This window comes from Rousettus aegyptiacus, unplaced genomic scaffold, assembly GCF_014176215.1.
Source record: "Rousettus aegyptiacus isolate mRouAeg1 unplaced genomic scaffold, mRouAeg1.p scaffold_m13_p_16, whole genome shotgun sequence".
Taxonomy (NCBI): Eukaryota; Metazoa; Chordata; class Mammalia; order Chiroptera; family Pteropodidae; genus Rousettus; species Rousettus aegyptiacus.
The window spans coordinates 2432614-2459370 of record NW_023416291.1 but is presented as its reverse complement, the minus strand read 5'-3'; the positions used below and the strand labels follow the sequence as shown (position 1 = coordinate 2459370).

General features: G+C 54.5%; 1 protein-coding gene across 5 annotated transcripts in view; it reads left to right on the top strand.

Moving 5' to 3' along the window:
- Window positions 1-25025, top strand: part of SMIM43 (small integral membrane protein 43) — a 35251-nt gene extending 10226 nt beyond the window's left edge. The window contains exons 1-4 of one of the 5 annotated variants that reach the window (XR_004954828.1): window positions 4480-8527; window positions 9890-10022; window positions 10645-11086; window positions 14523-14945. Coding sequence is in view for 2 of the 5 variants with exons in the window: in XM_036233446.1 (XP_036089339.1) it covers window positions 9890-10022; window positions 11021-11086; window positions 22643-22853; window positions 23815-23893 (489 nt within the window). In the remaining 3 variants the exon portion in view is untranslated. Of the gene's footprint in view, window positions 1-4479; window positions 8528-8871; window positions 9147-9257; window positions 10023-10644; window positions 11087-14522; window positions 14946-22642; window positions 22854-23814 lie in introns of those variants that run through there. The other 4 variants (XM_036233447.1, XM_036233446.1, XR_004954829.1 and 1 more) reach the window with 4 other exon arrangements.
- Window positions 25026-26757: the final 1732 nt, after the last annotated feature.

The window sequence follows — 26757 nt, the reverse complement described above, 5'->3', positions numbered from 1 at the left end:
AGAACACTGTTAACAAAATGATTTTCCAGAACCTTTGCCAACATTATATAAATTATGTTAAGTTTCAACAAAACTACCTTCCTTTGTTCAAAATAGTTTCAAAGCTGTGTTGAGAAGGGCAGATGGCATTTTCCTCATCTACAATAACCTGGAGGCTACCAAAGTCAGCTGAGGCAAGGCAAAGCACCAGGTACCATAGAGCCAGGCTATTGATGAAGCTGCGTAAGGAAATTTGTTCAGAATTGAGAAACTTCACGGAATTCAAACAGCCCCGCAACACATTTAGCCATCTCAAATGGTATTTCACAAGCTTCTTGGTGCCTTCTATTTTTCTACAAGAGATTAGTCAATATTTTGGTAATCAGGTTTTGAGAAGGCAGTTTGAGGCTGCTTTCCACAGAAGTGTATCTGTTGCTGGAGTGGTTTTAAATGGCAATGCTTTCAGCGTTATCCTGAAGGAACTACAAGTGAGTTGATTAACTTCGTGTAGAAAGAGCTCCTAGCAATAAGCACAGGAAAGAATTACATAAACCTTAAGCCAGTGAGCGCATGAGCACGGTGCCCCGTAGTTGTGTGGAGATGCTGTATGGGCCGTGGATAAAAACGGAGGAGGAACGGAAGAGGAGGGACAGAGAGCCTGCCCACAGCTCCTGCAGGCCAGGAGCAAGCATCTGGCTCCTGTCTGGACTCTTAGACAGCGCCCGCAGACCTGCAGGGCGCGGCTTCACCTTGCGGCCAGTCCCCTCAGGCTGTGATGTCTGTTTTGGCTCAAGACTCCTGACACCAGTTAGCAAGGTTCATTCTGGCCCAAAGCACAAAGCAAACTGCGCTCGTTTAATTGGCCCAAACTGTAAAAGCCCTGTGCTCGGCAGCACGTTGCATGGTACTTAAGAGCTTCCAGGGGAGCCCAGGGATAGAACAGGATGCTGGGGGCTGAGTTCTCCCCACCCCTCGCTGTGGGCGTCACACTGCTGGGGAAGAAATAGGGGAACAGCTGGAGTGAGACAGGGCCCTTGCCAGCAGAGCTGGTGTCAGAGCCCGATCTGGCGAGGCAGAGTGCCGCTGGTAGCTGCATCAGGAGTGCCAGGTCCCTCCGGGCTGCCAAGGGAGGAGGGCTGTGGGCGGGCGGGCAGAGCCGGAGGCCAGGGGAGCAGCGCAAGCCCATTTCCAAGGAGGGCAGGGGCAAAGCAAAGAGAAGGTTCCCGCAGACCGCAGACCGTGACATGCTGGTGGCTATTCTAGGTGTTTGGGAGGGGGATCGCAGTCCCTATTAAGTGAGTTACAGATGAGGTGAGGTCGGTGTGCGCCAGGAGCTGTGTGCCTGAAACTCAGTGATACACTTGCAGTGCAGCCCAGAGGGGCTTTGCGCGTGGATTCACTCACGTGGGAGGGTTAGAGACCAGTGCAGGGCCCCTCGCATCCCTGTGACAGCACGGCCTTGCCACCGAGAAGCAGCGCATTAGATCAGCAAGGCTCTTGCGGGGCTTCTGGTCCAGCAGAGGTTCCTTAACTTCCAGGCAGGCTTGTCGGTAGAACCCCAGGGGTCCGCCAGGCTCCCCGAAGCAGGACGACTTGCCAGATGTGGTTCCTGGGGAATAGCGCGTCTAAACATGATTGAGTGGCCTCCTGCCAGGGGAAGTGAAGCATCGGGGTTTCGTGTGCTCGCCTAGTACAGACCGTGCCCTCCACGGAGCTCCCCGCTCGGTGCCGCATCTCAGTGGGCACCCTCTCCACGGCTCACTCCCCGCCGCTCCTCGGCGGGGCGCGTGCTGTCACCCTGCGCCTTGGCCTCCCACCACCCACCGGCAGTCCTCCCTTCCTGGCTGCCCAACAACAAGCCGTGGGGCCACAGTAAATGATCGTCTCGGTTCCATTTTACTAGTCTCACCCACTCTGCTTGCTCAAGTTACTCGACACACACAATACTAAATTATACGCTCTTTTCTGTATTCTCCCCTGTAATTGTTATCTGTTTCATTGATTTCCAAATGTAGTCTCTTAAGCAGAAAATAAAAATTTCTTACGGTTGGGGATGCATCCTTTCTTATTTGGTATTCTGTCTGGTGCATGAAGGGTGGACCATGGATGATACAGAGTTAATACCGAGGGTTTTTATTTCCTTTCCTTGGTGCCTGAGACAGTCCGTGTGCGACTAGACCTTTAAAACCCTTGTTTATTTATTAGGTAACTCTGTGTTTCTGACTATGAATCTGTCTTGGACAAGCCATTTATCTCTCTCAACATAGTTTTACTAACATGCTCTAGATCTTTATGATACAAAAATAAAACTAACCCATGCCAAAATCACTACTTTATTTTTTTCCAAAACCTTCTGGACTATGACAAAAAAAAATATATTTGAATGAAGAGTTTTGATATAATTAAATTTGAAAATAATTTCACATGACTCTTCGGACTTAGAGTGCTCATCTTTGAAAACAATTTAGGAAGCCGTACTCAACGTCTCTCATATTGCTGGGATTACACATGTGCACTTTGCAGAAAGCACTTTGTTCCAAACTGAAGACTGCAGTTGGGATCAAATTAGATCATGTATGTGAAAGTGACCTGTTAATTGGTCTACAAATATGTGCCATTAATGTCATTAACTTCTAACAAGCTTCCTGGTGGTGCCAAACTTCCGATCCACAGAAAATACTGGGATCAACAAGGTTTTAAGCCTTTGTAAAACCTGCTGACCATAAACAAGATAAAAGGGGACAGGATGGAGCCCGAACCATGTTCTCTGGAATGCAGACCACCCACACTCCACCAGCACAGCAGACTCCAGAAGCAGAGGCAATGAAAGAATCTTTGTGTCCTATTTGCCTGTTTTAAGTTTTAAACATTTTATTTTCCAGTTCAATACAGTTGATTTCAAGAAACATTTACTGAGCAGCTGCCGGGATAGCGTACACACACCTCTAGCAGCGCCCGAATCATCCCGGCCAAGCGTGGTGTGGGGGCGGTCTAGGATGCTCTTTAGGGTGTGTTTGATCACAGTCCCCCTAAAAGCTTTTTGAAAACCTGTGTTCCCCCTAAAATGAATTGACATCTAAAATGTATTACAAATTTAAATAGTAGCAAAGGATGTTGTTATGGCATTTCTCGAATATCTGTATTTTAAAATAAATCTATTTCATCACTCTTCAGTGGCAGTGTAAGTACCAGCGATTTGAACCCATCATCTCCCATTAAAACGTCGAGAAGCAAGCTCATCTCTAACGGTCAGAAATTTCACATCGTTCCTTTTTCTCTTCCAGGTTCCATTTCCATTCCGCTTCCCCCATAGATGTGTATTCTAATGTAACGGGCTTTTTGTTTTAAGTCTTTTATTGGCAACTTATCATGCTTCTTCACGTCAAATATATCTCCCCTGACCATATGTGTACAATAATTTTTTGGATTGACTTATCATTATAAATATGTAACATACATTTGATTAGAACAGCATAAGTTATACATTTGATAGACAGTTATTATACCACCATTACTTGGCATGAATGCCCTGGACTTTATGCAGAGGAGGCACAGAACAGGATTTGCTGGGAAGTCTTACGCTTTGGAGTCAGCGGACGGGCACACGAGGTCTCCCAGGCTCTCGACGTGCGGCGAGAGGCGTGTAGGCCTCAGACCCCACTGTGGTAAGCTCAGGCATTGAGCGGGGACAGGGAGCTCTTTCTGGCCTGTGTAGCAATCGGGGCTTCTTAGCGGTGGGATGACGCTCCGAGAACAAAGAAGCAGTCGGAGCTGATGAGGCCGGGAGCAGCTGGAAGCCTCACCACCGTATTTTTGTCTGCCTAATGCGGAAGCATCAGCCACGGAAGCCACTCAGCTGGCCAAGGTTTTTTTTCTTGTCACCTAGAAAATAAACTTTATTGGAAGTGTGTCTCTTAATGAGAGGGACGGGGAGGATGGGTTCTGGTGCCTCGATCAAAGGAATTGCTGAAAGGGGGGTTGTCGGTTTGGCAGTGTGCAATACCGAGATCAGGAGGAGGTGAGAGATGCGTCTTTCTTGTCGAAATGGGGAGTGGAAAGAGGATTGTGAGAAGCCAGCCTTAATATGTTACTGAGCGCAGAAGCCAGTGTGCAAAGGCTGCCTACTGCATGATTCAACCGTACAACGTCCTGGAAGAGAACTGTGGGGAGAGTGGAAAGCTCAGTGGTGGCCTTGGGGGGACGGGGGGACGGGGGGGCGAGCGGGCGGCGCACGGAAGACTGTTTGGGGCAGTGACGCCGTTCTGTGTGCTGTGGCGGTGGACGCCTACCGTTGTGCATTTGGCCAGACCCACAGAATGCGCAGCAGCAAGTGTGAACCCTCGTGTAAACGGATGTGTCGCTGGAGGGTCCTCACTCGTAACCGGGGCGGCGCTCCGGGGGGTGCCGACAGCGGGGGAGGCCGAGGGTGCGTGGGGACTCTGTACTCTGAACTCTAAAGCCATTCTGAAAACTATTATCTAAAAAAGAGGTGGGGACGAGGAGGGAGAGTGGCCTTTTGTGACCGGCATCTTCTCGGGCAAATGAAGCGGAAGATCTGGACATGGCCGTGAAGCCAGAACCATGCTCACGCGTCCTTCGGGAAGTCTCTGCGTGCCCTCAGGCGTCCCGAAACGTCGTTTGAAGAGCCCTCGGGTCCAAGGTGAAGGGGCGGCAAAGAGACGGGAGAAATGTCATAGGAAGATGTCATTCACTGAACAAACAGTTTCAGGAAAACAAGGTTGTCATGTGGAAAAAAATAAGGGTGGATTGCTGCCTTCCACCATCGAAATTAAATTCCGGACATGTAAAAAATTTAAACATTAAAAAACTGTGACTCAAATAGCAGAAGCGTGGTGTGGGGAGTGGTAGACGTGAGTAGCGAGGTGGGTGGCGAACCCGCAGCTGGTTTATGGGGTCGCGAGACGGCGCCCGGGCCAGCACGGTTGCTGGCGTTTGGCGCCTTGCCCCACGTTGTGCTGAGTTCTGCTTCCTGGTTCGCATATGGGGCAGAGGGGTCGCTTCGGGGAGCAGCGGCAGCGGTCGGCCAGCCCCTCCCGCCGATGTGTCAGGCGCCCTTCCCAGGGCAAATGGCTCTCTGGAGGAAGGCGCTCTGGGCTCCCGGCCCACCCTGTCATCACGGCAGCTGGGAGCAATCACCCGGATTATCTCACGCTTCCACCACCCCTGGTTTTGGCAGCGACACTGATAAGTCGTTTGAATTTTGGAACTAGAAGGAACATGAAGATAATTGTGTTCACTCGCCTGACTTGGGGAACCGAGCGTAGGGAAGCGCAGAGAAACGCCCCGTGGGGTGTGGCTCGTGCTAGCAGGGGATGCGTGGACCCCAGGCCTCTGAAGTTTCCAGCCAGCACTGTTTCCCCAGCACCAGCAAATCTGAAGACATTTGGAGGAATTTGGAGGAAAGATCGTTCTGGTGAGTAGAGTGAAGGCATCGGCAAAAGGGTGAAACCGATCCGGCCGTTCTCCTCCTGCGGCAGATGCTCTCGTCTGACAGAACACACGAAGTAGGAGAGAACGTGCAGAACCAGAAGACGTGTGGGCAGCAGGTGCTGAGCTTTGCGCAACGCGCGCGCCTGCACCCCTCATAGGTGGGGAACGCCGCCGCCAGCCGCGGTGGCGGAGGAGAGCAGCTCTCCGCCGCATCCCGGGGTCGCGAAGAGGAAGGGCACGCACGAGGGCCAGGCCTGCGCCCGCCGACCGACCGGGATCTGCATCTTCTTCAGCCGTCACAAAGCTTCGTTTCCACTCGAGTCATCGCCGCGATAGCATCACTTAGATCAAGCACCGGCCCCCGCGCTGGCTGAGGAGAAAGCACCGAGAGGCATTCGTGTTTGATACCATTCACAGGCGCCCTGAACGCTCGCTCTCTGCAGTGTTTCGTGGGTCACAGAAAACGGCAGGGCGAGCTCTTTAGTGCTGAGTGCATAATCCAGAGCTTTTGTACGCTTGAAAAATGCTTTCAAGGCTGCTGTCTCTATGGTGCCGCTCGTCTCGGGCCCAGACGCTCAGATGCGTCAAGCCGAAAGGAAGCACGTACGAGCGAGCGAGGCGACACAAAGAGCCCTCGCCCCTCCGAGGCCGGCAGCCTGCAGTCTGCAGCTGTGGTTTCAGCGGGGGCGGCTCGGGGTCCCCTGGATGAGCTCGCGGTGGCCTCCAGACAGCTGGCGCGGAAGCCAGAGGCGGCTCGGCGAGCAGCCATTCGCATGGGGCTCTTGGGGTCTCTCAGCAGGAGTTTCCCTTGTAGCTTCCAGCCAGTGTTTACGACAACGGGCCTTCTCGTATGAAGCATCACGGGGGCAGAACATCAAACATGTATCTTAGCCACTATGGAATCGGCCCCTCTAAATACAGAAAACCCCGAGGGGAAGTATTTTTCACAGATACTAAAGAGCATTGTGGCTTTCTACATTAAGCATATTTTTAAATTACATTAAGCATATTTAAACTCTACAGGAAATAGATTTGTATGATTTATTATAACAAGTTGCCTCACATGATAACTATGCAGGCTGAAAATGTCCAACAGCTGGCCGTGTAGTTACGGTGATCACGGGCTCTTGGGAACAGTGCTGATGGGCTCAGGGTAACACCGGGACCCCCTCCCCAGAACAGTCTCCTCTGAGTTACTGGGCCACGTGGGAAAGAGGTAAGTATCTGACAGGGTGGGTTCTCTCAATAAGGAAGAAAGAGGGCCGCGGTGCTTGATAGGCAGCCACAGGTGTCCAGGGTCATCCAGCTAGCAAGAGGTGAGGCCAGGAGACATGTCCAGGCCCCACGGGCTTGGAATACAACAGTGCGCAGATTCGACTGGGGGGCCCAGGGCCGGTCACTGCCAGCCTGAGCCACGCCGTCTGGAGCCGGGTTCCGATCCCGGACCGGGGAACGCAGGATTTGCGGTCTTGTTGGAGTCACCACATCTTAGCAAGCTGGCATTTCACTAAGGGAGTGTGAGTCCCAGGCAAATTCCACTTTGTTCCCACTCCTCTTTCCCTCGGGGCGGTCCGGCTTTCGCCTGTGTGTGCACTCGCCTGCAGGCCCGCAGCTCCGGCCACGGGCAGCTCGTGCAGGAGCGTGCGGACCGTCCGCGGGTGGCGCCCGCATCACCCCCGCCGCGGCTCAGGTTGTGCCGGGCAGAGGGTGTGGCGCCCTGCGATGCCGGATTTTCGTTTTGCTGCATGACGCGGTATCGATCCAGGCTAGAGTCCCCACAGCCACACCGACTTTCCCCGGTGTTCCTGCTGATTTTCTGGAAGGAGTCTGCATTTAGAAAATAGTCTTCGGTCGTCACCACATCTGCCACTCACTGCGTTTTCAGTGTTGGGCAGACTTGGGCATCTGCTGTCGTGTTTGAAGGCGTCCAAACCAAGGACAAGGCCTAGGGTTTTGTTTTTTTTCCCATAGAATTATTTTTACTGGTGAATTCTGCATTTCAAAGGCTGCCCAAACAGGATGGTCTTCCACATACCCCTCATAGATTTCTTCCTTAGATCCCCCCCCCACTGGAATGCCTAAATGGTTATGTGAGATTTAAGCAGCTTATCACATTTTACTTATTTCCCAAAGAGGATCTCATTCCGTGAGCATTGCATAACCGCAGAAGCCGTGGTTTTGAGGCTAGAGAGGGAAAAGAGGTGAGGGTGTGGGGAGCGGATCTTCTTGTTGGGGTGTTACAGTGACTGTTCGCGAATGTTCTGTGGCTCCTGGGGTAGAACGACTCACTTTTTTGTCCTTCTGTAGCGGTGGACATTCTCATAGATTTTCAGGTTCTGATCTGGAGTGCCCTAGGGGTGGCAAAGAGTGTGACTAAGGGGCAGTTTTAGGGAGGCCCAGTTTGCATTTGCTAGAAACGAACGTGGTATGATTGCGTATGGGGTAGGAGCAAGGGAGACGGGGCGTCAGGGGAACATGGATGTTCTGGGCCACTGAGGGCTGCAGGGATCACGGGGCTGATTCAGCCCCGAGTGGCCGGGGCAGCGCTCCTTAGGGCCTGGAAACTTCCAGAGTGTGGGCCTCATCCCCAGCACGTATGTGGGTGCATTAAAGGACATCTCGTCTAAGCAAAACCATCTGTCTGTGACCTGATTTTTACAGTCTACAGCTCCAGAGGGCTGCGACCTGGCTGACATCCCACTGTCGGCTCCGCGGCAACCCTAAGCCAGAATCCCCCAGCTCAGGGCTCCCAACTCTTGACCCAAAGAAGCTGTGAGAGAGGACCAGTGTTTGTGTTGTTTTAAGCCACTAAGTTTTGGGGTGATTCGTTCAGCAGCAGTAGATAGACTACTTCTTTTAAAGCCACATCCTGTGGACTCCGGGTGACCTTTGTTAAATGCAGAGGGCTGTCGGGGACCTAGGAGCACTTTAAGGAAATCTTTTTGTTTTTGCTTTCCGCCAAAGAAGCCGAATATCAAGACGCGATTTACTGTGGCTTTTCCGAAGGACCTGTGGTCCCTGGGAGCGGGCACTGCGGGCGGAGGCCACCTGCAGCCGGCCCAGCTGGGCGGCTTCACCGGGCATTCACCGGGCACAGGTGGGTCCCGGCCCTGACACCCGCCCTCACGGTCGCTTTTCGTTCATTCGGGTCTCTGGGAAACTGTATCCTCTGCCCTTCGGGGAAGCCGACACGGGAAAATAGCGAAAGGAGTTACTGGTGAAGAAAGGGGGCCAGGGGCGCCGCCGGAGTCGGGGGTGGAAACCTCACAGTCACTCGCGAAGCGCCAGCCCCCGCCCGCGCGGGGGGCGAGCCGCCCGCGAAGTTCGCGCCCGGGGGAGCGGCGCCCCGGGCGGGCGGGGCGGGCGCACGTGGGCTCCGCGCGTCCCCCGAGCCGAGGCCGGCGCGGGCCCCGCGGGAGCCGCAGCCGCAGCCGCAGCCGCAGCCGCAGCGGGCGGCGGGAGCGCGGGCGCCGGCCGCTCGCCCAGCATGGAGTGGGAGCTCAACTTCCTGCTCTACCTGGCGCTCTTCTTCTTCCTGCTCTTCCTGCTCTTCCTGCTGCTCTTCGTGGTCATCAAGCAGCTCAAGAACTCGGTGGCCAGCACGGCGGGGGCGCTGCAGCCCGGCCGCCGCTCGCTGCACCGCGAGCCCTGGGGCTTCGCGCGCGAGCAGGCGGCGTGACCCGGGCGGTGCTCGGTCCGCGCGGGGCGGGCGCCAGGTGCGTGCGGGCGCCAGGTGCGTGCGGGCGCCAGGGGCGGCTGGCGCGGGGCGGAGGGCGCGGGGCGGAGGGCGCGGGGCGGCGGGCGCGGGGCTCTCTGGACCCGGCCGGGGGCGCAGCCGCGGGCGCCGCGGGCTCCTCTTCCCGGCCCGGGGCATCTCCCCTCGGCCCCAGCGGCGGGAAACGGAATGATGCAGACACTTTGGTCCAGCCCCGTCCAAACAGAACCGAATGTCAACCTAAACCCACCGGTTACGGAGGGAGCGGGTCTGGGGACGGGGCGTGGGGGGCCAGGACGAAGCAGGGGCGCCTCAGGTGCTGCAGACGCTGCCTCGGGGAATGAGGCGCTCAATGGGGTGCGGCTGGCGGCGCCAGGGAGGGATCCAATGGCCTGTCTTTTATGGAGAGTTCCTTCCCCCCCTTAATTTCCTACATTCTGTTCTGGCTGCCCCCCGCCCCCCAACCCCTGTGGGTTTAGGATCTGGAACCACGAGGGCGAGCTTTAGTGAGAGTCCTTTGGGGATGCTGGGGTGGGGGGTGGAGGGGGTGGCAGGCTGGCAGAAGAGGCGCTGCCCCTGCATTGTAGGGCCCCCGGAGACAGGACACGGAGGGGCGAGGCTGTGCGTCAGGGTGCAGGACAGAGCAGTGTGGGGCCGGACAGGCAGGATGGACTCCCTGCCCTGTGCGCCCAGCGCCTTGTGGCCAACAATGCTGGTCTGGGAAACAACACCTTCCTTTTCCAGATGCCTTTCCCTCAATTTCTGTCACCTGGAGCTGGGCCGCTGCCCTGGGCGGGCGCGTGGAGCAGCAGCCTCACTGACAGCAGGGAACAGGAGCCCCCTCGGAGGGGGCCCACGGACCAGATGGGAATTTGCTGTAAGTGGTTAGGGGGGCCACCCTTGCCTTCACTGTGTCCCTGGCTCTGGCTAAACTTAGGAAGACCAAGGTCTGAAACCAGCACCAGGTTGGGCTGGAGGGCATGGGCGCGATGCCTGCAGGGCGCTCCCCAGCTCGGAGCCTTGGGCCGGCTGGAACCAGCCAGCAGAACTGGTGCCCGCCTCAGGGCAGGCATGGGCTCCAGGAGGAGGGCCACGGGAGGCAGAACGGGGTGTGGGTGCCCGCGGAGGCAATCCTCAGGCCGCGCTCTGGAAAGCAGTGCAGGGGTTCTGGAGGTTGGAATCCGTGGTGCAGATAGAATGTGTCCTCCGAAGAGAGGATTTGGGTCCAGTCCCCTTAGGGCGGAGTAAGCCGTCTATGTCATGACTAAGGTTGAAAACACTTGTTCATTTTTAGGCACAAAGATCATGCCGAGAGGCTAAAGACAGCAAAATACTAAAGTTTTGCCCAAGTTGATAATATGAAAGTGAAGGAGAAGACAATATATTTTGATGATTCCAGAGAAGGGGACAATAGTCTCACTTAGGTGACTGACTGACTACGGGGAAAGTTTTTGGCCTGAGACAGATAATTTCCCACATTTTCTATTTCGCTTTGCTAGAGTAGACCCGTTGCTAAGGAAGGAAGTGGCTTCTGTGAACTGTAACGCGCCGTGCCAGGCTCTGGCTTCAGTGTGCCGCCGACCCTCCGAGCCCCAGCCAGACTCGACTGGAATCCCAGGGTCGACCGCAGTGACTCTGCATTGTGCTTTAAACAATACCTTCCTGATTGGGTGGCATCTCTGCAGTGGCGGTTACCTGCAGGGTCGTGTGGTTAATGTGGATGTTGTAGACGAGCGTGGGAGCAATTAATTAGCAATTACAGTTATTTACAAGGGTGGAAGACCATCACCTCATACTTTATAAATAACCAAGATGCAAATTACTTTAACCTCCTGCTTGACTTCTGATGTCGTGATGCTTTATTCTTCCTTCCAGCGCCGCGGGCGCCCAGAGCCTTCCGCGCCCCTGACTCCTCCAGGCCGGAGACCGCAGAGGCCGGGGGTGAGTAGTTTGCCGCCGTCCCAGCACTGAGTCAGCCCCTCTGCTGCCCTCCTGACGCGGCTTCCTCCAAAACGGGGGGTTGCCTTTCTGTCTTGTGACCGGTGCCAGTTTATGACTTCCTTGTAATCTAACTCACGAATTACCGAGTTCCCATTTATCCAGGCCCCCCCCCCAAAAAAAAGGAATATTTATTATTTCTATTACCCAGTCCCTGCACGGAATTCAGCCCTACGCCCTGGGGATTCAGGTTCCACGTTTGCTATCAGAAGCTGGTGCCGTGGGCCTGGCTTTGTTAGAGACTCTGCGTGTGAAACTTTAACACCGTAGATGGGCTGCCTTTTTCTCTTCATTTATTCAATCCTCATTTTTCCTGAACCCAACATAGGCTGATCTCCAAAATTAGAACTACTTTCGGACTCACATTTTTGCTGTCTGTAAACATCCTTGATCTAAAGCTCCGATACCCGCGCTGGCCTAGGTTTCAGGCCTGTGTGTGTTGCCCGCTCCGTCCACTGACCGCGCCCTGGCCCCGTTGCCCGCTCCGTCCACTGACCGCGCCCTGGCCCCGGCAATCACTGCACCACGTCTCTTTTTGAAGGTGGTGTACCTGTGAGCTCGGCATTGAAACAGGGGAAAAGTCGGGAGCATTAGAAATAACTGCTCGTTATATATGCGTAACTCGATGATAGGTTCCCGTGTTTTATTTTCAGTAAAAAGTTTTTAGTGACTCTTCAGCAATGTTGGAAGCCATCTTGAATTTCTTACATTATAAGGAAACGGGCCATAATTCAGTTATTATTTAATGTTAGTATTTTATTTCAAGTGTTCTTTTTTCATTATTGTTTTTAAATTTTAGCTATTTTAAAATGACTTCAGACCTTATTAGGATAATTTTGATTGTTTCTCTGGTTTCCCAACTGGTGAATTCAGTGACTCTGCATCTCTCCTTGGAAAGAGAACCGTGTAAGGTTGAATGTGAATGACATCACACGCTCACCCGCCACATCTAAAATGTCTAAGGAAGTAGATTCCTGGGTCCGAAGTCCAGTCTTGGGGCACAGCTGTTAGGCACAGGACCGATGCCATCTGGCGCGCCTCCACGGAGCCCGAGAGACGATCCGCCAGAGTGTGCCGTGCACTGGCTTTTCTGGGAATGACACAGTGCCAGGATTTGTTTTTGGTTCACTTGCAGGGGTGGAAACTTGGAACTAGGTGAGCGAACAGCACGCAGCACCCCATTTTTAGCCTGACATTTCATGTCTCCAACTTGCGTTTGTAGTTTTGAAACAAGTGCAATAGAGTTAAATTTTTTTAATGGCTGAAATTTTGAACACTGTAAATGGTTAAACCATTTAGGAGAGTGGGAAATGCTTATTTTTGCTAACTCCCACCTACTAATCTGGGAAGTGTCTGCAGGGCACTGTACCTTGTTTTTAACTGTCATAGCTGCTCCGCGGTACTTGCGCTTACTTAGACTAAACCCACAGTTAAAACTCTGGGTCATTAGGAAGTCACTGCCGGGTGTCTGCGTCACCTGGGAAAACTGACTTATAGATCTTTGGTGTCGAGTGTTTTTGTGGAATCAATGAACTAAATTCTTCCTCACCGTCTACAACAAATAAAGTTGCACATTAACTAACGATCCGGTCGATTATCTTCGCAGTTGGCATCTTGCCCCGTAGGACGTTGGGTGTTCAGAAGGGCAGGCCTGTGTTTAGGACAGTGATCAGAGCATGACGGGCGCTCAGGAAGACAACCTCCTGATGGATTAAGCTGAAACGGCTCTTCTTTTCCTGAATAAGAGCTGTTTTGTATTACGAGGCGAGGCGGACCGTGGCCTCCGCTCACGGACGTGTGGTCCGTGGGGCTGCCCCCGACCACCTGCTCGTTCTCCGCCGGGACGCATCGGCCGCGCCGGTGCCGCGGTGCTTCTCATGCCCACCTGGTCTGAGCAGACAGGCCTGGGTTCCAGTTCAGATTTCTCTGTTCAGCTTTTATGTCTATGCCTTTGAACTTCCTGAACATGGATCGGTTAGACGTCTTTTACTTTCAGACGGAAATCTTGCGTTCCTATCGGGGATCAGGGTGGATCTCTGTCTCGGAGTCACTGGGCGGAGCAGTGGCTTGAACAAGGCAGGGCTTTGGTTTTGTTCCCCTGGGACAAGGAGGTGGAGTAGGTGTTGCTGTCCTGGGTTCAGCATCTCACAGACGTCAGCGTCAAGGCGGCCCCGAGGCTCCCGAGGCTCTCCCCGTGGGGTGCCGCCCCACCCCCAGCTCCCTCAGCTCCCCCCGTGGGGTGCTGCCCCACCCCCAGCTCCCTCAGCTCCCCCCGTGGGGTGCTGCCCCACCCCCAGAGGAGCCGGAGGAGGCCCGAAGGGCTTCCCGCTTTGAACGTGCTCCCAAGCAGCTTTCTGAGCCGCCCACCATCGCCTTGGCCAGACTGTGTCCTCGGCTTCTGCTCCCTGCAAGGCTGACAAAGAAATGTAGTTTTTGTAGCTGGACGTCCGCCTGCCTTCCACATGACCCGGGTTCGCTTCTGAGGACGACGACGATGGCGTACCTCGGGCGAACAAGCAGCAGTCTGTGCCCCGGCTGCTAAATGCAGCGGTAAAGGTGCCTGATGTTAGAAGCAGATCAAAACCATAGCGCCTCCGGGGCTGGTGCCCCGCCGAGCACCCCTGCTGTGCCCTGAGAGAGCGTGGAGAGGCGTGCGGAGGGCATGGCTGCGCCTGCCCGCACTGACCTCGCCCCTCGGCCGGCCCGCCCGCCTGCACCTGGGCCTCCCAGCGCAGGGCTCCGGGCGCTGGCGCGCCTTCCTGGCGGACGCAGGCTCCTCACGGGGGCGCAGACCGGGGCGAAGGCTGTTCCTGCCTTGCTGCTCCCCCTCTGCTTCCCTTCCCTCTCCTCCAGTGCTCCCGACAGACTTTTGGTGGAGTCCGTCCGCGTCTTCCAGCCCCATCCAAGGACCACCTCTTCCTGGCGCAGGGGAGGGTATTCTCCGTTACCCGCGTCTGTGACTCCCACCAATCTAGGAATATCCTGGGAGCGAAACCGCTTTGCAAAGCCGCTTCCAGAAGCAGCCCACGCGCTGGCTGCGCGGGGAGCAGCAGCACCTCCCCCGACCGGCCGGGGCTGCCCAGAACCGCCTGCCATGGCGACCGCTGCTGCCAGCGAGGCGGCCGCTGGCTGCACGTGGCTGGCGAGCCCGCGAAGTGCGGCTCTGGTGGCTGCGGGAGTTAATTCCGGTTTTATTTAACTTTAGATAATTTAAACATGAATGGCCACATGCGGCTAGTGGCTAGGCATGGTACAGCGCAGGACACCTCTCTCTCTCTCTCTCTCTCTCTCTCTCTCTCTCTCTCTCTCTCTCTCTCTCTCTCTCTCTCTCTCTGTCCCCCTCTCCCCCTCTCTCCCTCTCTCCCTCTCTCCGTTTTAGAAGCAGCTGGGAGGGGTCTGAACCAGTCGTGCACTTGGCGTCCCGTGTCCGTCACCAGCCTACCCTGCCACCAAACTCGTCGCCCAGACGAAAGGCAAAAAATGGAATTAACTTCAAGATTTTAGCTCGACAGCTGTGCCCAGCACGTATGAGCAGCGTGGTCCCCTGAGGACAGGTCCTGCGGTCGGGTTCGGTGATGACCGATGCTGGACAGGGGGGCGGCACCCGCCCTCCGGACGCCGGGCGAGCGCGGCCCGCGAGGTCAGCGGAGATGATCTGGTCCTGTCGTGCAGTGCGTTCTGTGTTTTTTTAGTTTTGTAGTGTTGTGGATGCTGAATGAGTATTCCGTGTACGTTTTTTAAAATACTTAGTGGTTTATATTTTTTAAAAGGCTGTGAAATAAAAAAAAATAATTGTAACTCAGTTTTTTGTGTGCGTAAATTATTATTACCCATTTTTTTTTTTAAAGAGGTAATTCGGATGAGCTTAATGTATTGAAGGAAATATTTTTATTCCAGATTTCCTTTTCAATGGCATGTTTATATGCCAATTAATGCATCTCTTTAAAATAGTAAAAGATTCATCGTATTCGGAGTCCGGGTAAAATTCGACAGTGGTACCGCTCGCTGGCGGGTTCATTCTGTTCTTGCGTGTCTGCTTGTTTTTCTACACCGAGCATCGCTTGGCCCTCGTTTCTCCACAAGTGCCCCGTTTGGGGTCGTTTGCCTTTTATTATCGAGTTGTGGGAATTCTTGTTATATCCTAGATGCTATTCCTTATTGAGATACAGGCTTTGCGACAGGTTTCTCCTAGTCTGTGGCTAGCCTTTTCGTTTTCCTATCAAGTATCTGCTTTGTTTCAGGCATTGTTTTAGATGCCGTGGACACAGTGGAAATAGGACAGGTGTGGTCCCTACTTGTATTGAGCAAACTCGGGAAGCTGCCGTTTCTCCTGTCCGATTCTCACCGCCTCACTGAAACCCGTGGTTGTGTGTGCGTCCTTGCCGTCACCCTGGCACCTCAGGACACGTCCCATTTAATTATAATAGTGTTTTGGAATGGGTTACTTTTTCTTCTTCAACTCTCAGCTTGATACTTTTCTTTTCAAATGGTGCTCTAAAGCAAGACCCAGGAGCTAAGACAAAGGTGCAAGGTTTTGTGCATTTTAAGTTCTGCACACGAGCCAATTTTGTTGTGTCCCGCACATAGCAGCGTATGTTTTCATATACAGTTTTGGACAGGCGCGGATGAAAATGCAGAACCGTCTGCATTCCTGTACCCCTGTGTCTTCGAACTTTCCGTAAAGGATGGCGGCGGTCACACCCGGGTCACACGCGGAGGCGGGGGCAAGGAGAACCAGCAGAGGCTGGGGAAGCCGCTGGGGCAGCTGGAGCTGCTACTGCCCGCGGGCCCACAGGGGTGGAGGGGGGGTGGTCACAGGGCCCGGGAGACGGTCCCGCCAGCCACGGCGGCTCGGCGAGGGACGGAGCACGCAGATCGCACGGTCTTTCCGACTATTCATTTCTCACCGGTGCGTTCCAGCGGCCAGCCCAGTCAAAAGCCAGAGGACGAGGGAGCTCCCCGAGGCCCATTTGAAGGTACAAGGTTGGGGGGGCGGGGACAAGCGGGGAGAACAGACCTGGAGGGTCGCGTGGGGAATCACGCGGCACACGGATCTGCTTCAGGATCTCAGTGGCGGTGCGCATCCCGCCGCGCCTAGTACCACAGTTTACGCGTCAAATCCCGCACGGATGGGTGTTTAGCTTGTTCCCAGTTTTTCCATTAGTGTAAGCGCATAGAATGACTTTAGAAGCCCTTCTCAGCTAAGTCATTGTGTACACCCACGATTATTTCCTGAGGACGGATTCCTAGAAGTGGAATTATTAAGCTAACGCACGTGTGCATTTTGCGTTCCTGTCCCTGTTAGTTCCAGAAAGCTCACACCCTTTTGCACTATACCCAGCAGGGCGTGCAAGTGTTAACTTCCTTACACCTTTGCAAAAAGTTCTTGTTAGTCTCCTGTGTCTTTTCTAATTTGATAGTTTTTTTTGTTGTTGTTAAAAAAAAATGCTCTTGTTTAAAATTTTCGATGAGATTGAACATCTTTTTATAGGTTAATGTGCTTTTAGAAATTTTTATCTAGTACATGGCATCTTAATTTTGGGGTCCAAACAAAAAAAAATGAGAAGAAATAGTTACATTGTTGTAATTACCTGACGAGTCGGAGTCAGCTCCTTAGCAAACGTGAAACCGAAAAAAAGCAGGTTATTCAGTTGATATTTTGCCCCTTGGTCATTACACGAATAGCTTGAAATTGGTACATTCAGGGACAGGTAACGCCATGGAGTTCCGAACGAGGTGCGGGCGGACCGACTCGCTGCTGGACGGGCGTGGGAAGCGGCACTCCACCCACCCTGGAGATGATAAAGCGTAACTCGAGCGCTTCTTTCCCGTGAGAGCTCTTTAAAATTTCTCCTTCTAAGCTAAACACACGCAGTTCCTTTTAGAGGACGCCACGCTCCACCATTCTGTTTGCTCTCCACTGGACGCCCTCCAATTTGATAATATTCCACTTAAAAAGTGGTGCCGTTGGCATGGGCGTGGGTAAGCGAGTCCTCTCCCCCACTCGGGAAGGAGTGTGAATTTGAACAGATACATCGCACGGCAACTTGGCAGTTTCTATCACCAGCTGAACTCACATTCGCCGTGATTCTGCCTTTTCCTGTCCCTCATGGAGAGACACAGAGACATGCCGTGACGACTGCTGTGCGTCCGGCCGTCAGCCCTTCCCAGCGGCTGGAACCAGGGGCAGCCGGACCCAGTGGGCCTGAGCAACGGGTCAGCCCCCAGGGCGCACAGAACGAGAGGGCAAGGCAGACGCACTGAGTCGGAGCCCAGCCGCGTGGCCCAGGCCAACACAGTGCCCGGCGGAGGCCGGCTGCGTGGGGCTCGCTGGACGTCTGGTTGGTGACAGAGCGTTGACCCCCAGTCCCCATTGCCAGCACCACCCAGCGTGCCGAGGTGGCAGGCACACCGTCTACCCCGGCGGGCCCCCAGGACCTGGACGCCACTGACCTGTATCCAGAATATTCTCTCCACCCTTCTGAAGTACTAAGTACGGTTCAGTGGTTTTCAGATGGCTTCATTTCTAAACACGAGAACTATATTTTTAAACATAGAATTTCGACGTGCGTCAGTATCGAGCCTTCCTCAGCATTTCCGGATGCCTCTCCTCATCCCCACCCACTCTGCCTGCTCTTGGCAGACAGGACGGTTCGCCCGCCTCCGACCTCAAGGGTTCCGCCCTCTTCCCGTGATTCCTCCGGCCCCTTGGAACTGCCCGGCCAGCCTTGGCTCCCCAGAACCCCGTGGGGAAGGGAGGGCACGTGGCCAACAGCTTCCTGACCGCTGGAGTCGGTTACCAGAACGTTTGTCTCTGGGCCCGTTTTCCCTCCGAGTTAAACCTCGCCATCGTATCTCACGCCTGGCAGGATGGCTGCGTTACGAGAATCGGAGTTTTCTTTCTCTCTCATTTCGTTTCCAGCTGAAACGGTCTGACAGGCATCCGACCCTTAGTTTGTTATGTTCTCTCAGCCTCTGTCGGCCACCTTTAGTCTGTCACGGGACAGGGCGTAAGTCTAGACACCGGAGCCAGGCTGCCGCACTTAAATCCGAGCTCCATCCCTTCTCTGCGCCTCAGCCTACCGTCTGGGAACTCCAGACAATAACACGTGTAGCATGCCCCTACCGCAGGTGACGTCGAGAAAGTGCTCCGTGAGCGCTGGGCGGCCTTTCCGTTAGACGAGGCCGGTCGTCTTCCATCACGGCGTTCTAGCCGTCCGTCCCATTTCGGGGGACTTTTCTTGGACGTGGCATTCACGTCTTTATACCTATATCTTATCAATCTACATACAGACCTGCGAGTTCGTGGTATGGTCCCTGCTCCGCGTCCTCGTGTTCTGCCGAGACGTGTCGTTCCGCTCCGATGCCGGCGTTCTGCTCATGTCGGACCTGGGATTCTTTGCGTGTGTACCGTCTTATCGGGCCTTCTTCCTTCCCAGCCAATTTCAAGTTGGTACTTTCCTAATAAATGTATCCCATGCAAAAACACTCTGGCCTCTGCAGGAGTCCGTGGTCCCAGAAATATAAATTTAGCCCTACCTGTAAAGAAAGCCAGCCGGTCGCTTCTCGCTTCCTCCTTTATCTCTCAAAGTCACAGCCTTTTCCTGGAAGGAAAGATTTAAAAAACACTTCAAAACGCACAGAGAGACATTCGGAGATTTCCAGCTATATTCTATCCGCCCAGTTGAGCCATTAGATGGTCGTCGTGATGAGAGGGTTCGATCAATGCCGGCAGACTCTTTGACCTCACTGAGATGTCATCAAGAGTCCAGAATCTATAGGCACAGAGCTCACGAGCATCTGAGCAGTCGGGGAGGACAGAGACACGAGGTTCGGCTTTAAATATCCCAGTTCGGGCTCCCAGACGTCCGGGAGGGTCTGCAGTGCGACGCGCTCTGCGTTTGCGAGGCTTCTGCCCAGCAAGGTGACGACAGAAGGTGCTGCGGAGTCCCTGCACGGCATGCCCCCGCCCCAGCCTGGGTGCTGCGATGAGGAGCACGGGCGTCGGGGGCCGAGTGGTTCCTCCTTCGTCACCCCCAGGGATCCTATCCCGTGTGCGGCCTCTGAATTGCACCAGAAGCCTTCCCACACGTGTGCGATGGGCTGGGCCCCGCTCCCCCGGCCACGGCCCGCGTGTAGCAGGATAGGCGCTCAGACCGTGCAGCCGAGCTGCTCTCCGCAGTCCCGACCCTGCCTCGGATCCGCAGCCTCGCTGTCTTCCGGGCCTCTCCTGCCCTGGGAGTGCGAGTCGGCCTTGAGTGTTTCACGCTCCTTCTCGGATCTGCCCTCGGACCTCACGGTTCCCTTCAAAGGTGGGGCTTGGGGCGGTCTTCTGACTGCGCCCACCCGCACCCGCCACAGGCGTCCGTCTTGGAGCGCGGATGACTCCTCGAGCATCTGATGACGCCCAGTGTCTGTCACGTGGCAGGTGCTGTGCAGACGGGCAGGTCATTCCATGCTGCCGACGCCCGGGGAGGGGCATCGTTCTGCTGAGGCGCTTCCCTGCACCTGTCCTGTTCACGCTGTGCACCCACCGCACACCCATCCCCGGTCCACCCGCTGCCTTGCGCCCCAGGGTCCACCGCTCTCACCAGAGGACCATGCAGCTTGTTTTGGGGAACAAATTGCCAACCCGACTGAAAACAATTCCTTGGGCGCATGAGCCCTTTGTCCACCAGGTGGCAGTATCGGGATTGCAGCCAACTCTTCAGAAAACTGTGTGCTTGAGAAAGGTCCACCCTGAACAGGTTGCCTGTGATGTTAGCGAATGCAAACGCATATCCACAGCAGAGCGACACGTCTTTTGTGCCAGAGAGCTGGGACTGTCAAGGCCCCGCATTGTCGTGAAGACTGTCCAGATGTCGTGACTGCACACTCACCCACGCTGTGGCACACCGTCAGACCTACAGTTCTTGTGACCTGCTCCGGTGGTTCCCCTGATGCTTGGAGAAGCATTTGCCAGGCTGGCTCTCCTTACGCTCACCACCAGTGGCGGTGGGGAGAGGGTGGATGAGCCCCCCCTGAGGATGGTGGCCCGGCCGGAAATGGCCCCATGGAGAGAACCACGCCTCCGAAGCCTCAGGTGTCACTTGGCAAGCATGTGGGTTTTGCTTTCTGTTTCACAATACGTCTCAGTGTTTTTTAATTCCAAAAGTAACGTGAACGTGGCCATGGCTGGGAGCTGTGGTCGTTTGGGGAGCCTGGCGTCACGGCTTCTGGAAGGACCAGGCAGGCCAGTGGCCTTATGTCCTCCCGCGCGGGGGTCCGTCAGTATCTCTGCGCTCAGGACTAGGGCCTTCCGCTTCTGTCTTCCCCGAGACGCCTCTTTGAACACCTTGCTTTTGGACTCTCGCCTGGAAAGCCAGAAAAAGCCCGAGGCCGTGCGCCGTCCCGGCCCGTGGCCTGGCACAGGGCGTGCGTCCGACCCGGACCCGCGTCCCCGCGGCGGGATTCGGGCGGCGGCACCGCCCACGCCGGGCTCGGCGGCAGCGGCAGGTAACGCCACCTGCCCGCCCCGACCGCGCGCATCTGTTTCTGAATGAGACTGAGGAGGGCAGGGAGGTGCCAGCAGCAATTATAAAACATATTTTTGAGGGACAGAAGGATTGACACATTTTGCTATTAGTCATTTCAAGTGGAAATGCGAAATCACTTTTTAAAAATGTAGTGAAAAATTGCTCTTTTCTTGGTAAGGATCCATTTGGGGAGAATGTTTGGGGAGCATGTGGGTCGGTTCTCTTTTCAAACACTTTCTCCTGAATGTAGCATCATAACAAATTCTGCATGATTTCTCTTATTTCAAATACATCCTAAGACTGGCGAAGCGTGGAGAAGGATTTAAATAAATGAATATCTAAAGCAGTTTAAGGTAATTAAAAGTTTCCTTTTCCATAAGAGAAAATATTTTTTAAATGGTTAATGCTGTCTGTTCGTAATTTAAAATGTTATTCACAGGAAAGCTGTTAAACACCTTGTACTGCTGAGAATATTTTAAAATTAAAGGAAACAAAACCTTTTGTATTTTTACTTCTGGATAGCTTATCACGAATTACGAGCTTCGTTATACAATATAATTTATTTCTAGCATGCTTTGGGTAGGCAGGTATTTATGAAAATTAATGGCAATTAACTTCTCCACACTCTTAGGCTCGGAGGGTATGTCCACGGAGCTATTTTTTCCGGTAACAGCACTGGGCTGCGCATGTTAAGTCCAGCATTTTCCCTCGAGTTTCTTTTGTGACCAGAAGCAAACCTTTCTGAGCTCGTTAGGAGGTTTTATAGGAAGATCTGGCTGCAGATCAAAGCCAAGCCAGCTGTCCCCTGGGGACGCAAGATCGCAGCTCGCCCAGGGAGTGCCCATGCACGCGTCGGCCTGACTTCCAGAAACCCTTTCCCCTGGGCTGTTTTTCTGGTCAGCCTTGTGGCTGAGACAGCAAGCACTTAGTCGCCGGAGAAGAACGTATATACAAATTAGTGTGACTGCAGAGAGAGGCAGAAGCCTCGGTCTCAACGGCGATACCTTGTGAGGGACAGGCCTGGCTGGGCTCCCCAGCGAGTCATGGAGATGGTTGGTTTCAATGAATTTTAAAGTGAACGTCTGTTCATCATCATTATATTTGTATCGTATATAGGAATTTCAACTAATCAATAGAGATATTGGGGACATTCGAATTAAATTTTCGTAGCTCAGTTTTGGTCTTCAGCTCCCATTTTACTTAAGTGGTAGAAACGTAATCTCAGTGAACTTGGGGATTTCTCTAGAATAGTGTTTAAGCAACGAGGGGCTTGCACAGTGCAGAGCATCGGGGATTGGGGGGAGGGGTGTCTAACGCTCAGTGTCTGTGACGTGCCCACTGACAGGGCTTCATCCTGTCCCCCCACTCAGCGGTCCCGTCTGGCATTTCTTAACCTACATTCCTACCTACAAGGCCCCCGTAGATCCACTGGCCTTCGGTCTCGAATTCGGAGGAAGCTTTGCAGTGCTCCTGAGCCATCTGGCAGGACGACGTGGCCCCAAGACACACTCTCTAGCTTTCTGTGGGGCTTTGCCGCCTCATTCAAAACTCGGCATCCAGGAGTAGTTCGCTTTCCGTCGTCTCATACAGCCCCTGAAGGAATGATAACAGACCGGCCTCGCCGAAAAGGGGCAGATGAAATGCTGGAGAGAGAAACGAAGCAACGCAGGGGTTAGCACTTCCAGGAAATTTCTGTGCTGTGCATCTCTTCATTCAACAGACCCTTGCTGACTGACTGAGCTCCCGGTGCGCGGCAGGCACTGTGCCGGACGCCAGGCAGCGTGACGAACGAGGCTGATGAACGAGGCTGATGAACGAGGCTGATGAACGAGGCGCGGTGCCCGCCCCGGCGCCTCCGGAGGGAACAGGGAACACGCGCAAAGAAACGCTTGCCGTTAACTGCGGCGGAGCGACCACGTGTTTGCCCGCCTTCCCTCCCGAAAGAGCATAAAAGGGACAAGAAGGGGTTTTGCTTCTTTTTAAGGCAACGATGAAATGCTGGTGGGGAATAAGACAGCGACGGAATGTTGGAGACGGAAAAGCGGGTGGACTAGAGGCGAAACCGGAGGCCGAAACCAAGGCCGGCAGGAAGGAGAGCCGAGGAGAAGGCCGATGGGAACCGCGGGATCGCGGCAACGTTCGGAAACGGCAGAGTGGGGCGCAGAGGTGCCCACGGCCACGCTGTCGCTTTCCAGGTGAGCGTGTGTTTGCGTCCCGTAGGGGAAGCTAGCTGAACGCAGAAGCAAAGACGCGAACAAAAACTAAAATGACCGAGCAAGATCACCCCACCGGGGTGTGTACTAGTCCGTTCCAGTTGGGGTTTTTAATTTCTTTATTTTAAGATTTGAACAGACAGCCAAGGGCTGTCAGTCATTTAAGGAAAGCCAACCAAATCAAACCAACCGTTAGAGAAAATAGAAACCTCCTCTATGTATGGAGCAGAAAGAAAATTTTAAAAATCTAACAAACAAGCCCAATAGTTAATATTCTCCTGTGGTAAGAAGAGATACACATCCTGGAAACAAGAGAAGGCTATAGGCGAGAACTGTTCAGAGAGCCAAATATTGCTCTTTGAAGTTGATATAATAGAAAAATTCAGAAGCAGGTTTGGCACATAGATTTGAGAAAATCTTCCAGAAACTCAATCAAAAATGCAGAAATAGAAAATGGAAGGGTAAAGGAAAATGTTGGGGTTCAGGAGGCCCAGCACCCGGACACACGGGAGGTTCGGAAAGAGGGGACACGTCGAGACGGGGCCGGGTCCTTCTGAAGGAAGAAGCAGGAAGATTTCCCCCTGCGGAGGGACCCGAGGTCACGGCTGAGACGCCCTCGGTGCCCCCCCCCCCCCCCCCGCGATGCACGGTGCGCGCACGGACGCGCGCTCGCTCAGAGGGCCGCCCCCCGGGAGCGGGCCTGAGGCTTCAGACCCTCGGAGGTGACAGGTGACCAAGGCGGCCCGCGGGCGCCTAGAGCTTAGGGACGAGACGCTGCGGGACCAGAGCGCGCTGGCGTCCCGCCTCCCCCGCGCAGAGCCAGACGGTCTCTCAAAAATCCAGATGGAAATGACTTTGTATCTTGATTTCTGTCCTCACATTAAAGACATTTCAGATATGCAAGTTAAAAAAAAATTTTTTTTTTTTTTTACTTCCTTTTCAGGAAAATACTGGAGCGGATTCTACAAAATAAGGAAATAAACGGAGAAGGAAGAGGAGCCAGGAAACGGGACCTAAAATAGCGACGAGGCAAAGGGCTGTCCAGGCAGGCGGGCTGGTCGCCGGCTGCCTGGGCCTGCGGGGGGCCGGATGTGGGACTCTCTGCTTTAAAACTGGGCCGATCCCTGGCAGACAGGGTGAGCTGGGCATCCTAGGTCCAGGAGAACTGAGGGAGTCCCACGTGGAGAGCAGGCCGCAGATCCAGAACAGCGGGACCAAAAGGGAGGAGAGAGTGTTCTAGAAGGGAGGTCTGGCCAATACATCCAGGAGAAACACACACAAACATCCATGTGTGCGTGTGCGTGTGCGTGTGTGTGTCTGTCCTACTGAGTCCGAATGTATTAAATTCCTCTTTCGGAAGAACGTTTGGAGATAAATATGTTGCGGGCACACAGCCTATGAAACCAAGGAGGGTGCAGGGGCCACGGGGAAAACGAAGTCAGATGAGAGAAGGTGAAATCAGAGGATACGGACGTGACGGTCCTGAGAATTATATCTGCACAATCGTGATAACGTGCGCACCGAGTATTGCTCCCAACAAGTTATAACTACCGGAATGGTGGAGAAAGAGGGAGCAAGAGAGAGGGGGGGTGGTGAAGAAAGCTCATAAATCATTATCACGCATCATTCTCTCCCTTGCTCGCGCGAGTCGACAGGTGCTAGTCTCACAAGGGATTCTGGGAAATGTAGTTCCGAGCTTCTACGCCGCCCTGGAGAAGAGACCTTGGGAGGAGGTGGTGATGATGCTGAGCCCTCCAAGAGCGTGTGGAGCGCCGCGCGGTGAGGCCGCGTCAGCAGCGCAAGGACGCCGATGGCCGATGGCGCGCGGACTCCACCTGCGGAGCGCCTGGCAGAGGGAGGCGCAGCGGGGCGAGCCGAGGCTGTGGACGGCTTGTCCCGGGCCTGCGTCCGCGGCGCCTGTGGGGGCTCCTCAGCGGAGAGGCCGGCGATGGGATCGGGATGTTGTCCAGCTGCGCGTGGCCACGAAGCACGGTTGTCTGGTGCTGCCAGACGTGGGGCCCAGCCACCTAAACCCTTGAATATACACATTAAACATAAATATATGTATGTACATATTTTTTGCTTAAGATAGTTAGAATGCGTTCTATTGTTTACAGTTAAAGATCCTGCCAGACAGACCCATCTTCCAAAAAACAAAACAAAACAAAAACCCTCTTTTTACCTAAGCTTGAGTTGGGCTTCTGGCGCTGGGAACAAAGAGAGTCTCGACTTACCCAGCATTGTTCATTTAGGCTGAGAGAGAAACTGGTGGACGGAAAAGATTTAAAAACTGGTGGGAGCGAGATCGGTCTCCTGGAGGGTGGCCGTAAGCCTTAGATGGGAAGAGCATCTTCTCACCCGCTGAGCCTGAGAGGAGGGAGGTATGGGTGTGGGCAAAGGTAAGTTTGTGGGTGTAGGCTGAGAATTCGGGGCGAGTAGGCTTGTGGAGTAGGAAGGCAAGGCCTCTGCCGGGAGGCAGGTGAGGGCTAGGATCTCGAGGACAGCAGTGAGAGACGAAAATAAGTTCCTCGGGTGGAGAAGCCGAGCGGGGACACACTGGAGGGTGGCTGAGGAATGCCCAGGGCCCGGTGGAGAGCGGGGCCCCGAATCCGTGGCGAGGCCAGGCCGCGGCCCGCCGCGGTCATGCCCAGCTGTGCCCAGCAGCCTGCACGCGGGGCCGGTGGCGCTGGGGTGGGGGTCGGCCGGATGTCCGCAGAGAAACGACAAGGCCGGGCACAGTGACGCATGGCAGGGGCCACAGGCGGGACGGAGAGGCGGGAAGCAGGAGGCAGGCCACGAGAAGCGGGCTGTGGCAGGCGGCCGTGCGGGCGAGGGCGCAGAGTCACGGCGGGTGGGGCTGGGACGCGCAGAGGGCCGGGAGGGCCGGGAAGCCGCAGGGATGGGCGTCAGGTGGTCAGAGCGCGGGGCGGAGCCATGCGGAGCGCCGTGTCCGGGGGCGGGGCGAGACAGCGGCCCTTACGCGCCGTCCTTCACTGTCCTTCACGCGTGGCCCTCTTCGCCCTCTTCCTCAGGCGGAATCCCTCCTCAGGGTCCCTCTTCCCTGAACCCTCGTGCGCATCTCCTCCAAATTATATGATGGTACAAAGGACAAGAAATGAACACGGTGGTTCCACCCGCCACATGCCTGGATCCCCGTTAGGCTGACTTCTGGGACGGGCACACCCACCCTGCAAGGCTCCCCTGTAAAGCCTCCTCCCTCCTCCCTTACCTCTGACCCTAAAGTTAACAGTGCCCCCAAGCCACCCAATGAATCAGCAGACCGAGCGCTCTAACCGGACAGATTCTGTGGATCGGTTATCTTAATCACTGTATCCTCGGGGCCTATGACAGGGTCTGACACATGATAAAGTTATTGAATGAATGAAGAAAAACTCCAGGTAAAGAAACAACGGCCAAGAGGAGCATATACTGGCCCCAGAGTGGCAGTGGCCTGGGGGGGAGGGGTGTGGGGGAGCAGGCCTGCAGCTGGGGGGCAGGGCGTTCACAGGGACTGCATTGAGCGGGCTAGGCGTGGAAAACGAGAGTTTTTGGAAGGAAAAAGAGGGACTAGAAATTGAAACTAAGCTTCCTGTTAGACACCAAACAAGTGAGCTCATCGAATTCTAATCACCACCCCAAATTAGGAAAAGCCAAATCATTGTCCAAGGCTGCGCACTAGTAAGATCACGAAACGCAGTGTTACCCACCCAGGGGCAAGTCCGCCCCAGAGTCCAGACTCCCGGGCTGAGCGTCCGTCCTCCCGCACAGCTCGCCCTGACAAGGTTCCCTTTGAACTCCTTTGCACGTCTTTCCCATCATTCCAAGTGTCAGAGGTTTGCAGTTAATAGCAACTGCTGTTAAGAATAGATCCCCTGCACCACAATGC